Source organism: Diadema antillarum, unplaced genomic scaffold (assembly GCF_040938485.1).
Source record: "Diadema antillarum isolate AM-2024a unplaced genomic scaffold, OU_Dant_1.0 scf00000226, whole genome shotgun sequence".
NCBI classification, from domain to species: domain Eukaryota; kingdom Metazoa; phylum Echinodermata; class Echinoidea; order Diadematoida; family Diadematidae; genus Diadema; species Diadema antillarum.
The window spans coordinates 3,153,713-3,166,651 of NW_027271115.1; the positions used below are offsets into that span (position 1 = coordinate 3,153,713).

Below are 12,939 nucleotides of genomic sequence, written 5' to 3' on the forward strand. Positions count from 1 at the left end.
TCGATCGTACCCGTACTCGACGTCGCATCAATCAATCATACACTGTATTTGGAAAACATCGGAGCGTGTTCGGAAGTTTGTATTTTTGTCTCCGAAAGTGTATTTGTATTTACAGGTAAGGGCCTTGTTAATCTTGTGTCACATAATCTCGTTCATGTTTTACGAATGGAGTGAATTAAACCCCTTCCGAGTGAAGGGTGTAACGTGCACGTTTTGTTGGCAGCAATCGTCGGCTCCTCTCAGATGCATGCACGGATGGGTATCGTAAGCGCAGTGCAGTGCAATCATGGTCGCAACTCGTATGCGCCCTCGATCTCACTCTGCTTGGCCGGTTGGTGTGATGTGTTCTGCTGCGCCAGCATAATTATTACTTTCATTACTATGCTGTGCTCAGTACCCTCACGACCCTCTTTTAAACCCTCTCTGATTCATTTGGTTTGCCTGGGTCCTAGTCACGTAATTTACCGATATTCTAACCCCGGGGCGCTCCTTCACACAGTTGTGAATAATTTTACTGGCTTAAATTCTAACAGTTAGTTATAATAGTCATACATAGAACTCTAGCTAATCTGTATCTGTATGGTTTAGTCAGCAAAATGTCCAGGAAGACACATCCACGCTAACTTGTAGAGGAGCACTACGTGTGGACAGAGCGCGACTATTGAAATTGCATCAGATTTTGCTTGAACAGGGACAATGATGGACATTGAACCACTGCGTTGCGTTGGGAGTTGGTTCCAGTCTTTAACAGTCGTTATGAAGAAGGAATCCCAGAAAACTGTAGGTTAGCTCTGTGTCGTGGTTGGATGAATTTTTGATTGTTACTCTGGTGTCACGTGCGTTGGGTTGAACGTAATTATACAGGGGGACATTGACTAGACCGTTTTTCATTTTGTACAACATGCAAAGCCTCTGATGCTTTCTCCTCCTTGTCTGGAGCGATTCCCAGCCCAACTCAGATAATGCCCTTGTAACAGATCCCTCTTCCCTGGTAACGTTATAGGTGTTCGTGCAGAATCTGGCTGCTTGCCGTTGGATTCTCTCTCGAGAGTTGATGGAGTGTTTAGTTGTAGGGTCCCAGATGGATGATGCGTATTCGAGTATGGGTCTCACTAGAGCCAGATATGTAGCAGATTTCACTTTCATGTCACAATTCCATAAGTTCCTGCGGATGACATTCTGCACATTTTGGGCTTTCTTAAGAATTTTGCTGATATGATATATGATATGATATGATGATATGACGATATGATATGATATGATTGTGATCGCTACTGTGGGAATAGTCAGCTTCTTTCATCACTCAGCTCAGGGAAAAGAGTGTCTACCTCCCTAACGTTAGGAATTTGCAGTGTGAGTGTCACAATGCATAGTCTAATTGTTAGAACGTGAATTCTGGGACGAACACTGAACTAGGGCTTTCTATAGCTCAGTCGGTAGAGCACCGGGCTAGCATCCAGAGGTCTCGGGTTCGAATCCCAATGGAATCCCATTTTCTTTGCTCAATTTTCCACTAATAAACTTCTAAATTGGTTAACTTTCTAGTCCGCTTTTTATGTAGACTTCGTGCTAGAGGTGCTGCTGCCGTGCTGGTAATGTAAAATTATTGCGTAAACTTTACATTGGATCATTGACATTGATGTTGCATTGTAATATTATTGTATTTATAATTTTAGATCAGGTCAAAGACTAAACAGAAAAATCTGTTTGTCAGGAGGAGTCTTTATCTTTATCATTTTTTTTAGTGTATCGGCTTTCCTCCATATGAGGGGATCCGTGAAGCCAGACGAAGTCTCCGCGGAACATATCCCTGATGACCAGATACAGACCACATGAAGAAACCTACTGTCCCAGACAGTGTATGCTTAACGCTTTTACATGCGGTCGAATTTTGGCACGGGAGGTGAAATCTTGGTGCAGGTTTTTTTAATGGATATGGGTCTTGATTGGGTAGCATGTGCGTGTGCCATTTCTGTCAGATGTCCAGCTTATTCATAAAGCATACACTGGTAATCCACTTCTTTTATTGTGTCTATAGGGTAATGCTTGTCCATTGTCAATCTGCGAGAAGCCAACTCTTTACTTTAGCCTTACAATGCACCCGTCGAATGACACAAGGAACAATTTGCCAGTCTACAGTGTACATGTACAGTACATTATAGGTACCCAAGAAACAAACATATGTAGACCCTAAATAGAGCCCGAGAGGTGCAGTAAGCTCTAAATCTTTGAATTGTTCTTTCAGTGTGTGCATAGCGCTTATTCCACTTTCGATTAATTTCATAATTACATTCCTCTCTTTTTTCTCCTTCTTCTTCTTCTTCTTCTTCTTCTTCTACTACTTCTTCTTCATGTAGAACCTAGTGCAAGATTTTGTGACTTCAACTCTGCCTAAAATGTCTGGGATCGCAATCACAAGATTGTCAGAAGAGAGGAAAGCATGGAGGAAAGATCATCCATTTGTGAGTGTTTTCTGTGTTTATGTTTCTCTGCCTTTGTTCTGAGGTACATGTACATTGTATTATTGTAGAAACAGGAGAATACACTTTAGCAGTGTCTGTGGTAATGTTAGCAAGCAATCCATTTACTGTACCCTATGGTCATCCATGTAATCCATCTCTGATTGACAAACAGTTCCTGGTGACTTTCACTGTTTAAAAACTACTTCATGTACTTTTGGTCGTCAGGGCAAACTTCAGATGACATTTAGGGGGGGGGGGGGGAGGGCGAAGGGAGTGAACACATGAAGTTGGTTACAATTGTGTTGTTTTAGTGTTGGCAGGCCTCTAGTACTGTCTTTCCTTCCATTCTACAAATCTACAAATCTGATTTCCTGATGGAAGGATATTGGTCTGTGATTTGGATATTAAGAGAAATGAATGGAGATATAGAAGGAAATATTTGCTTCAAACATAATTGACCTGTTTAGTTGTCAAGCCCATTGATTTGTAACAATAAAATCAGGAATAACGTGTTGTCCAAATCTCCTGTTATAGACGAACCTCAAAGCTGTATCAACTGTGTAGAAAGTAATTGATGTCTTTGTTCTTGTTCATATTTCTCCAGGGTTTTGTAGCTAAACCAACCAAGAATGCAGATGGCACATTAAATCTAATGAACTGGGAATGTGGTAAGATGTAGTACAGTACATATTTGCACAGTGCAGTGGTGCTAATAGCACAACTCACCCAAAGAGGCATGACATGCTACATGTGGATGTCACTTTGTTCCTTCTTTCCTCAAAAGTAATGGTCAGAGACCAGATGCGCTTCTGACAACATTGTACAGTGGACTCCCGTTATAACGAAGTCCTCGGGACCAGAATTTTTTTGTTATTGTATCAAAATTTCGTTATAACCAAACAAATAAACAATCGTGAACAAAGTGGGGTTAACTTTGTAGCCTGAATTTTTACTTCGTTGTAACCGGAATTTCATTATAACCGTGTTCGTTATAACGGGAGTGCACTGTATCGTATCAACACCAGCATAGAGTAAAGAGAGAATGGATGCAGCAAAAGCTGCTTTTGAATTGATCATGTGTATCTAACATAGCCAATGGATGCCTTTGCAGAGACAGGCAAAGAAAATTTTTGAATGGACAAATAAAGATAGAAACTAAAATGGGCTAGCTTGCATGTTCAGAATACTGTAAAAGTAAGTATTTTCATGCTCACCCAAGTACAATGAATTTCGCATGTTTTTAATTCTGGGGATCAAGATATTACATACATGTAGTAGTACATCTATAGCAAGCAAAGGTTTTTTTGTTTTGTTTTTTGCTCTAGTGTCTGGTTGCATGAAATGGGTGAAAGTTTCCAGTTTTACAGTATACAAGAATTAACAAGAGACAGAACGCTGATGAAGAAAGTGGTCACCATAATCCTAATCTACTGTATACTTACTCTCTGTAGAGCATAGCACTTGATGAAAGTAGCTCATTTTATATCACGTGTTTGCAGTTTGACTTGATATTGGCACTTTGTTTTAAAGCCTGGCTGCCTCTTCTAACAAAACAGCAGTCATGACTGATTATATCATGCTGTCTGTGAAATAAAAGGAAATATCAAAAATGAATATTGATATTTATGGTGAGAGAGAAAGAAATGAAAATTATGTTGTTGTTGTTATTTTAAAGATCGAAAGAAGAGAGAGAGAAATGGGGCCCTATACAAATAATTGCCCCAAAAAATGAAAATTATCATGCTTGAAATATCTGTACCTGAACTAATGTGCAAGTGATGACAGTAGGAATCAATGCTGTTTACTCTTAATGCTAGACATTTGTTGTATGTAATAGTTGTTTTCTCTTCATCTAAAACTTTTCTTCTCCAAACACATGAGATGACTGCTAAAAGATATCCACTTGATATAGATATTTTTGTTTGAGCATCACAAGGAAATTGTGCTAGATTTTGAATGTGTATAATTTTCTTTCTCCTCTCTGTTGTGTGTTTTTTTTTTCAGCAATTCCAGGAAAAACAAATGTAAGTATTAGATATTTTGATTTATTTCATTAGTACGAGGGATTTCGTTATGATATTCTACTCTGAAAGGGGAATTTACAGTCATATTGAATATTTAATTGTAGTGAAGGACACTGCCATAATATTTTAGTCAAATGCAGAACAAGTTGGTTTTCTTTTCCATGGTTATCCCCCTCTTCTGAGACATTGAAAATGATTGTCATCGGCCACAGGACACAATTCTGTGTTCAGAATGGTGATCCAAAGTTAGATTTGACATGTAACAACAGTTACAGTACTTTTAGGCAAGTGCAAATTTCTGTAACTGGAATGAAAGGGGCAGCAAAATTAGAAACATTTTTCTTGTCTTGTAGATCCTTCAAAAACTGTAACCATTATCAGACCACATGGCCCGGAACAAAATTTACTTGTGATGTGCCAGATAATTGCCATGGACTAAATGTGTGAATTTCAATATATTTCTTTCATGCTGTAGACACCATGGGAAGAGGGTCTTTACCGTCTTCGGATGATCTTCAAAGATGATTACCCAACAACACCTCCTAAATGTGAGTTCTTGATTAAAGCATGGAGGGGGTATCTCACTGCAATGTTTGCGAACAAAGCAAATTTTAGCAAATTTTTGGTTTCATCAGCGTTCATAAATTCACGAAGGGTTTTCATTGCTGCAAACAGTTTTTCTTGTCACGAAGAAATTTGGAACATGTTACAAATTTTCTTTTGACAAGAACAATTGTTTGCATTAATGAAAACTCTGTATGAATTTCATTGCAAGTGCATACAAACCCTGATAAAACCTGAAATTTGGTACGTTTGCAAACATTTGCCACTCAGTGAGATACAGATGTACCACCTTTAACAAGTATTGAAATTCGTTTTACCTCTTTGTGAATACTAGTGAAAAGATGCTTTTACTCTAAGAGGAAGTTGTTTAATTCTGGAGGCAGTCAATGTGGTACAAATCTACTTGCAGTAAAACTTCCTGTCATGCAGGTTAAAAGGAATTAGCAGTTGCCTATCAAAAGTATAGGGGTCCCTGCCCAGTGTCATGATCATCTATTGCTATATCAAGGTTTGTGCTTGAAAAAAAAACAAAAACCACACAATAGGATATTTAGAATTTGTTTGGCTGCCCATAAGCATGAATGATTAAAATTAGAATGAAAGAATATGAATAATTCCTCAAAATTTACAGCTATTGATATCAGAGGGAGTCCCGTTGGCTCAACTTGAGACAGTGCTATACCTTGATGCATTTTACGTTGGGCACATTGAGCAAGAGCATGGGATGCAGATTTCCTTTTACTCCACCAAAGTAAATAGTAATGGCCATCTGTGGCACCATTCAGTCTTATCAGAAGCATGTCTCCCCATCTCCCCTGCAGGTAAATTCGAGCCTCCCCTGTTCCATCCCAACGTGTATCCGTCTGGCACTGTCTGTCTGTCGCTCTTGGACGAGGACAAGGATTGGAGACCGGCCGTCACAATCAAACAGGTATGGAGCAAAAGCCCTATCTGTGCAGAAATTTACTTCCTTAAAAGTTGGTGAATTACAAGCGAGTGATCATTTTGAGCGTTATTTCTTAAATGAGCATATTGTGAATATTTTCATGTTAGGAGATCCCCTGTAGGTCTGCCAATGTGCACATAGAAATACCCATGGTTTTTACTGTATGTTTGTTCTTACTTTTAGAATAAGTGCTCAATTAACCATGTATTCGCTGTATCTCCCATATTTCGTTTGATCTGAAATGACACTTTGAGACTGCTCAAGATGTTCAGAGAGAGAGAAAAAAAAGAAAAAGAAAACATATTTATGTGTATATTTTTTACATGTCATTCTTTTTTCACATCAAATGTGAAATTTTTGGGGAAAATCAGCTGTTGCATCATTTGTTTTCAGCAGAACAGACACAGAATTATGAAATGTATGCAGTTATAAAACTTATCTCAAGTCATGTTTGAATGCTTAAACTGTACACTGCTTCATCTCTCAGAGCTTCGAAAACTGAAAAAAAAAAATGTTATAACATGATAAACATCAACTATTGGGATGTAAAAGTGAGGCAATAAATGGTTCTTCTGGTAGTCTTGGAAATTTGAGAAACTAATTATTTCAGTGAATTTCCCATCCATGCAGAGAAGTTTGAGCGTATGGATTTGGTGGCACTTTGTAGGTTATTTGGAGAGAAATTTGTATATGAAGCTTATGAAGGATACATCTCTGCAGGCACTGTGAATATTCTTGGCATGTCATGCTGAACTTTGGTTTCCTATCTGACAGATTCTGTTGGGTATCCAGGACTTACTAAATGACCCCAACATCAATGACCCAGCTCAGGCGGAAGCATACACAATATACCAGTAAGTGATTCTTTGGATACACCAGAGAGGGCAATGTTCGCATGCCTTTGGACAAAAAAACAACAACAACATTTGTTTGCAGTTGGTGTCGAGTTGTGAATGATATTGTGTGGGGGCAAAGCTTTTTTTTGTTGACGACATACAGGATGGTTACTGTATGAGCAGAAATTTTCGCAGTGGTTTTTTGTCTCGCCCACCGGAGGTGAAGGCGAGACTAAGGGATCCAAATGGCGTCCGTCCGTCGTCCGTCACAAATGTTAAAGTTTACCTGCAAGACTCTCTTATGATGCGTAACTTGGCAGCTGTTACAGCAATGGCAGCCACACTTGGGTGATAGAAGCACTAGGGGTATCTTCATGTTATGGTGTTGTCAGAGGTCATGTGATGATGTCAAAGGTCATTTGAGGTCATATATTAAAGAGTATGTGCAAGACTCTCTTTTCTATGTTAAAGTTTACCTGCAAGACTCTCTTTTGACAAATAACTTCACATAAGTTGCTTGGATTACAACCTAACTTGGGTCATAGATGCACTGGGGGTACCTACCTTCATGTTATGGTGCCGTTGGAGGTCACAGGATAAGGTCAAAGGTCATTTGAGGTCATACGTTAAAGTTTACTTGCAAGACTCTCTTATCACATTTAACTCGACACATGTTGCTACAATGGCAATCAAACTTGGGTGATGGATGCACTGGGGGTACCTTCATGTTATGGTGCAGTAAGAGGTCACATGATAAGGTCAAAGGTCATTTGAGGTCATATGTTAAAGTTTACTTGCAAGACTCTCTTATCACACGTAACTCAGCACATGTTGCTACAATGGCAATCAAACTTGGGTGATGGTAGATGTCTCTTGGGAAGTTGAAGGTAACCACAAGGTCAAAGGTTACAGACAGGAGTCAACAAACTTTTAGGGCCCAATGTTAAGTTTTTAGGGCGCATTTCGTTTATGGCTCATAACTTTTGATCCCTTTGTCCGTTTGTGACCAAACTTGGATGGAAGATGTCCCTTGGGGAGGTGAAGGTCGTCACAAGGTCAAAGGTCACAGACAGGGGTCAACAAACTTTTAGGGCCCAATGTTATGTTTTTAGGGCGCGTTTTGATTGTGGCTCATAACCTTTGATCCCTATGTCCGTTTGTGACCAAACTTGGATGGAAGATGTCCCTTGGGAAGTTAAAGGTCATCACAAGGTCAAAGGTCACAGAAAGGGGTCAACAAATTTTAGGGCCCAATGTTAAGTTTTTATGGCGCGTTTCGATTATGGCTCATTACTTTTGATCCCTTTGTCCGTTTGTGACCAAACTTGGATGGTAAATGTCCCTTAGGGTGTTGAAGGTCACCACAAGGTCAAAGGTCATAAGCAGGTCAATTAACTTCTGGGAGTTATAAAAGATATTAATTCCTTGTACGCGAATGGGAGAGACACAATTTGGCGATTGCCTTGTATTTTCATGATGCCTCTGAAGTGTGAAAATACGATGCATGCATGTAAAAACGTGCAAAAAAAAAAACGCAAAAAAAAAATCCTTTCTAAAGAAAAATGAAGCCATGCTAACAGTAGATTGCATGCAGTATATCTCTAGCATGCTGCATGAGCCATGACATGAAGCCATGTCTGGGGCGTAACATCACGCTAGTGCATCACCCTTTACCCCAAATGCAGAACACACTACTTGTCTATGTACAGGGAATCACTGAGTAAAAACATCCAATAATAGATTTGCCTCTTGTTACTTGTTCTTATTCATTTTGTGAAAGGTGAAGTAACGATTACCATACCTTTGCGACCATGAAATTAACAGAGCTAGTAGCAATTTGTGAGAAAATCTGTACGTGATGCTCTTGAAAATTAAACCAGGAGTAGTAATCAAGTGTTACGCATTCATCTCTCTTTCAGACAAAACCGGATGCAATATGAGAGGAAGGTGAAAGAGCAAGCGCAGAAGTTTGCCCCAGGAGGCGAGTTTTACCAACAACAAAGCACCAAGGCATAGACCTTGCTGACGCGGTGGGGGACTGCACATGGGCCACGAGACTCCCCGCCTCTTTTCCAGAGAAAGAAACAGACTCTGTACTCTTGAATGGTGGCGTAATTCACCAGTGCACCTGACTCTTAACGTGAACAAAAGACCTGGTGAGGAAGAGCAACCAATCAAACTTCTGCCTCAAGTTTTTGGCAGTGGCAATGGAGATGCCGACTGTGCGAGAGGGGAGAATCCTACCAGCTGTGTCACCGCCAAAAAGCTTGTGGAGTTTTGATAGCCATTGCACAGTTTGTAGTTTGCAACTTTGTCCAGTCGCCTACCTTGTCCTTTTCAGTCTGCGTTTCATCACAACCTATGTTTCGTATTTTACGCTTCTTTGTTCCAAGAAATGGTGGGGGAAAAAAACAGAGAGAGAGAGGAAAATGATGAGAAAGGAGTGTATTTATTCCAGTTTAACCAAAGCCTAGTATGCTTTTGTTGTCCCCAGAATTAAAGTAAGTTGGTAAGTTGTAGTATTATGCATGTATTGTTGTCAAATAGTTGTGTAAACTTCATGAGGTTTTATCCAATTCAAGTGCTGTTGTGAGATTTGGGGGGCTGTAGACCCACCCTTCACACTTGCAGAAATGGCTTGAAGTCACATGGTTGGCTGTTCACCATATTCACACTCCCGAAATGGCAGTTCTCTCATCACTAAAGGGCAGGATTTATTGAAGCAGCATGGCCTCTCCCGTGTGATTAATGTTTGTCCTTCAATCTCAACAATTTGTATCACCAATAGGCTTGTTGCCGTAGGAGTGTCAGTAGACTTTATGGTATAAGACCAGTTCCTCGTCAAGAGATAATACTGTATAAGCTGTTATTTTCGCGTACTGAAATTTTCGCGAATTAACATTTGGAGGCGCACAGTGACATTTTTGCGTGTTGTTAAATTCGCGGACCGACGGTGATTCGCGAAATTCTTGAAAATTAAATCTTCGCGAAAATAACAGTTTTATAAAGTAGTCAGAGTCATTCCTGTGCTACCAGAGTACCCCCTCTGTGTGATTTTGGACAGAGGGAGCACTCATATTTAGCTCTCCATTACTGACTTATACATGCACATTTATACAAGATCGCTTATGTAATTATACAAATATGGTGTCCTGCTTTAATCACTCCTCTTTCGCAAGTATGAACGTGCTCCTTGTTTATAAAGGCCATTGAGAACCTATGAGAGGACAAGCTTTGGATTGTTACACATTGTCAGGGACTGCAGCACTCTGATACAAGTAGACCATGCCACCTCTGTCTCTGTTTTGCTGAATCTGTCGGAAGGCTGCGAATCTTTATCTGCAGATACGTCAATCAGCATTTATCCCTTGTGAACGGGCATGTCATGCAGTTGCTAGATTCAATGCCAATCTCAGTTGTAGTGACTCTCATTGGACAGTGTGATTGTGTCTCTGAGGTAGTCTTGTGTATGTTTAGTTTCTATCGAATTATTTGTACAATATCATGTTTCTTTCAATTTCATACACTAATATATGTTTGGGTTGTTTTGTGTGTCACATATCTTAAAGAATAACCATTTGCAAATCGTGTCCTTTTACACTATGTGCACATTTGATGAGTAGAAGTGACTGGGGTTAAAACCACAGCATAGTGTGGCTATATGGATGAATATTCACCGACAAAAGCACTGCAAAAGTGAAATTTAGAGCTGAGCAGTTATAGACAGCGAGAGAGGTAGAAAGAGAGCAAGTGTGATACCAGTACTGGAGATGATATTCGAATTTTGGCAGAGTAAAAGAAAATGTGACAGTTTGGACTCGGTCAGCCATCATTCATATTATCCCTCTGGCTTCATGGAATGTTTAAACAGGCCTCAAGGTTGTGACACCATTTTGTTGTGTATGCAAAATGTCATTCAGTGTAGACACATTTCCACAAGAATCAATTTATTTATCATACTGCTTGAGGTAGATAGTCTGTGGCCACCTGCAAAGATATATTATCTTGATGGTTAATTAGTAGGAGTTATGGTACAACAGATGAAGCAACAACACAAGGTACAGTGCAGTCCAAAAATAAAGAGGCAATCTCGAAATGGCCAGAAAACACCCATGTTTAAAAAAACAAAACAAAAAAAAACAAACAGACTCATTGACCAATAACTACTCATGACAACTGTACTTGTAATTTTTTTTTTCATAAGAATTCTCATATTGTTACCTTTATTTGACTGCATTCATTCAATTGATGTACTTGTGTTCAATACTTCTTGAAAGTGACTTTTAAGTCTACACTGTCGCCAGAGGTCTCTTGAAATCTTACAAGTTCATGAATGCTGGACATGTTGGTGTAAATCATCAATATCCCATCCTCAGAACAGTTAGAGCAGCTTGTCTTTGAACACTGAAAAATCAAGCAAAAGTGAGCTATGAAGGATACAAGTGTATGCCATGATAGAACATCAGGACTGCATGCTTTCACCAATGTGTAGAACATTTGTAGAAGAGACCTATTTTGAAATGACAGTTACACATGTACAATGAATGGTCAAAACTGTATACTACACTTTGTATGTAAGTATAAGTGTGATTTGAATGCCTGTCTCACATACTCTGCCCATTCAAAATACCTACACTCCTTTGTCTAGTGAAGCACTAATATGCCAACTTTTAGTCTCAAAACTTTGCAATACAAAAACAGAAAAAAAAAGGATTATGTAAGTAGATGGAATATACTATATCCATTTTTTAGCCACTTGTACAGTGTGCTGTGTCATTGGCCAGTGTGTTTCTACCATGTAGAGACCCACATTAACTTTTTTGGGGAGATTATGAGGGAGGGGTATATTGGCGTTCTTTACTTCTGTTTTGTATTTTTTTCAGTAAAAACATCAAGGAATCTGTCTAGAATTGTAAGAAATTATGTATTTGTTGAAAAACTTCCAGTGTTTCTATGAAATTTACAGTTGGTACATTTAACTGTATATGCTTGATCTGGCCTCAAATTCCCTGCTAGTGAACACAAAATTCAGACCAGTATTTGAATTTCTGTGTATTTCCTGTTCATCGTGACATATTTTTCCAGCCCTAGTGATACAGGATTAAATTTGTCTGTAAATTATTTGTTCTGTGTAAATTGAATGTTTGTGTCTATCACGGCTGTTCGCAGTCATCATGTTTCTTTTGGAATGTGTTTTACCCATGACGGCTTCTGTGTGTATTGGATGTGTTGCATTGGATAATCACTTTATGGCTGATTAAACAAATAGGCATCATTCAACCAGTGATCCTTGGAAATGTAAGTTATTCTTCCATGATGCTCAAGAGTGTAGCTTGTCAGGTTTAGAGGGCATCCCTGCCAAAAAAAAAAAAAAAAAAAAAAATATATATATATATATATGTTTGGCCTTGACAATAATGACCTTTTAAAAACAAAATAACAAAGAATTTTCAATCAATTTATAGATTTTTTTTTTTTTTGGGGGGGGGGGGGTGGGGTGGGAGAATCACTGGATATGTAGTGCCTGCTCTATAAAGTTATATTTTCGGCAAAGTATGTCTATGCATAATAATGTTCTGCATTTGAATGACACAGTGTGTTCTGATTCCAATTTCTTATGTTGAATCATGGCACACGTGTTTGATATACACATGTGGGTATCATGAGCAGGTCCATTGTCATTGGGTTTCTCCCGGTGTCTTAGGTATGCACAGCAAGCTTGAGAAACAGCTTTTCAGAATTATGTGAACCCGTCAAAATTTTTAACATGTATTTTTTTTTTATTTATTTTTTTTTTTTTTTGTGCAAATGCCCATGTGAATAGGAGAGTAAACAAGTTGTTGGCAAACATTTTCTATTGTGGTAGTGTCAATTGTGTTGTTCACTGTGGGCATCACCTTTCTCCTCTTGCAAGTTTCATGGACTTGTGCTTGTGTAACACCTGGCTTGTATTTTCTCTTCGGTGATCATCGGAATCGTGTATTCTTGTAGGAGATACATTTCTTCACATCTTTTGTGTACAGTGTATATGGGAACATGCTGCAATGAACATGTTGAGTCACAAGAGTTTTGTGCATTATGTCATGCAAGGATACAAATACTAGAGC

General features: G+C 39.0%; 1 protein-coding gene across 1 annotated transcript; it reads left to right on the forward strand.

Moving 5' to 3' along the window:
- On the forward strand, nt 1–11,913 carry LOC139724745 (SUMO-conjugating enzyme UBC9-B). The gene is made up of 8 exons (XM_071635868.1): nt 1–115; nt 2,358–2,462; nt 3,067–3,130; nt 4,467–4,486; nt 4,962–5,034; nt 5,872–5,981; nt 6,771–6,850; nt 8,752–11,913. The coding sequence occupies exons 2-8, from the start codon at nt 2,397–2,399 to the stop codon at nt 8,846–8,848; spliced, it is 510 nt and encodes a 169-aa protein (XP_071491969.1). The 5' UTR covers nt 1–115; nt 2,358–2,396; the 3' UTR covers nt 8,849–11,913.
- The last annotated feature ends 1,026 nt before the right edge of the window (nt 11,914–12,939 follow it).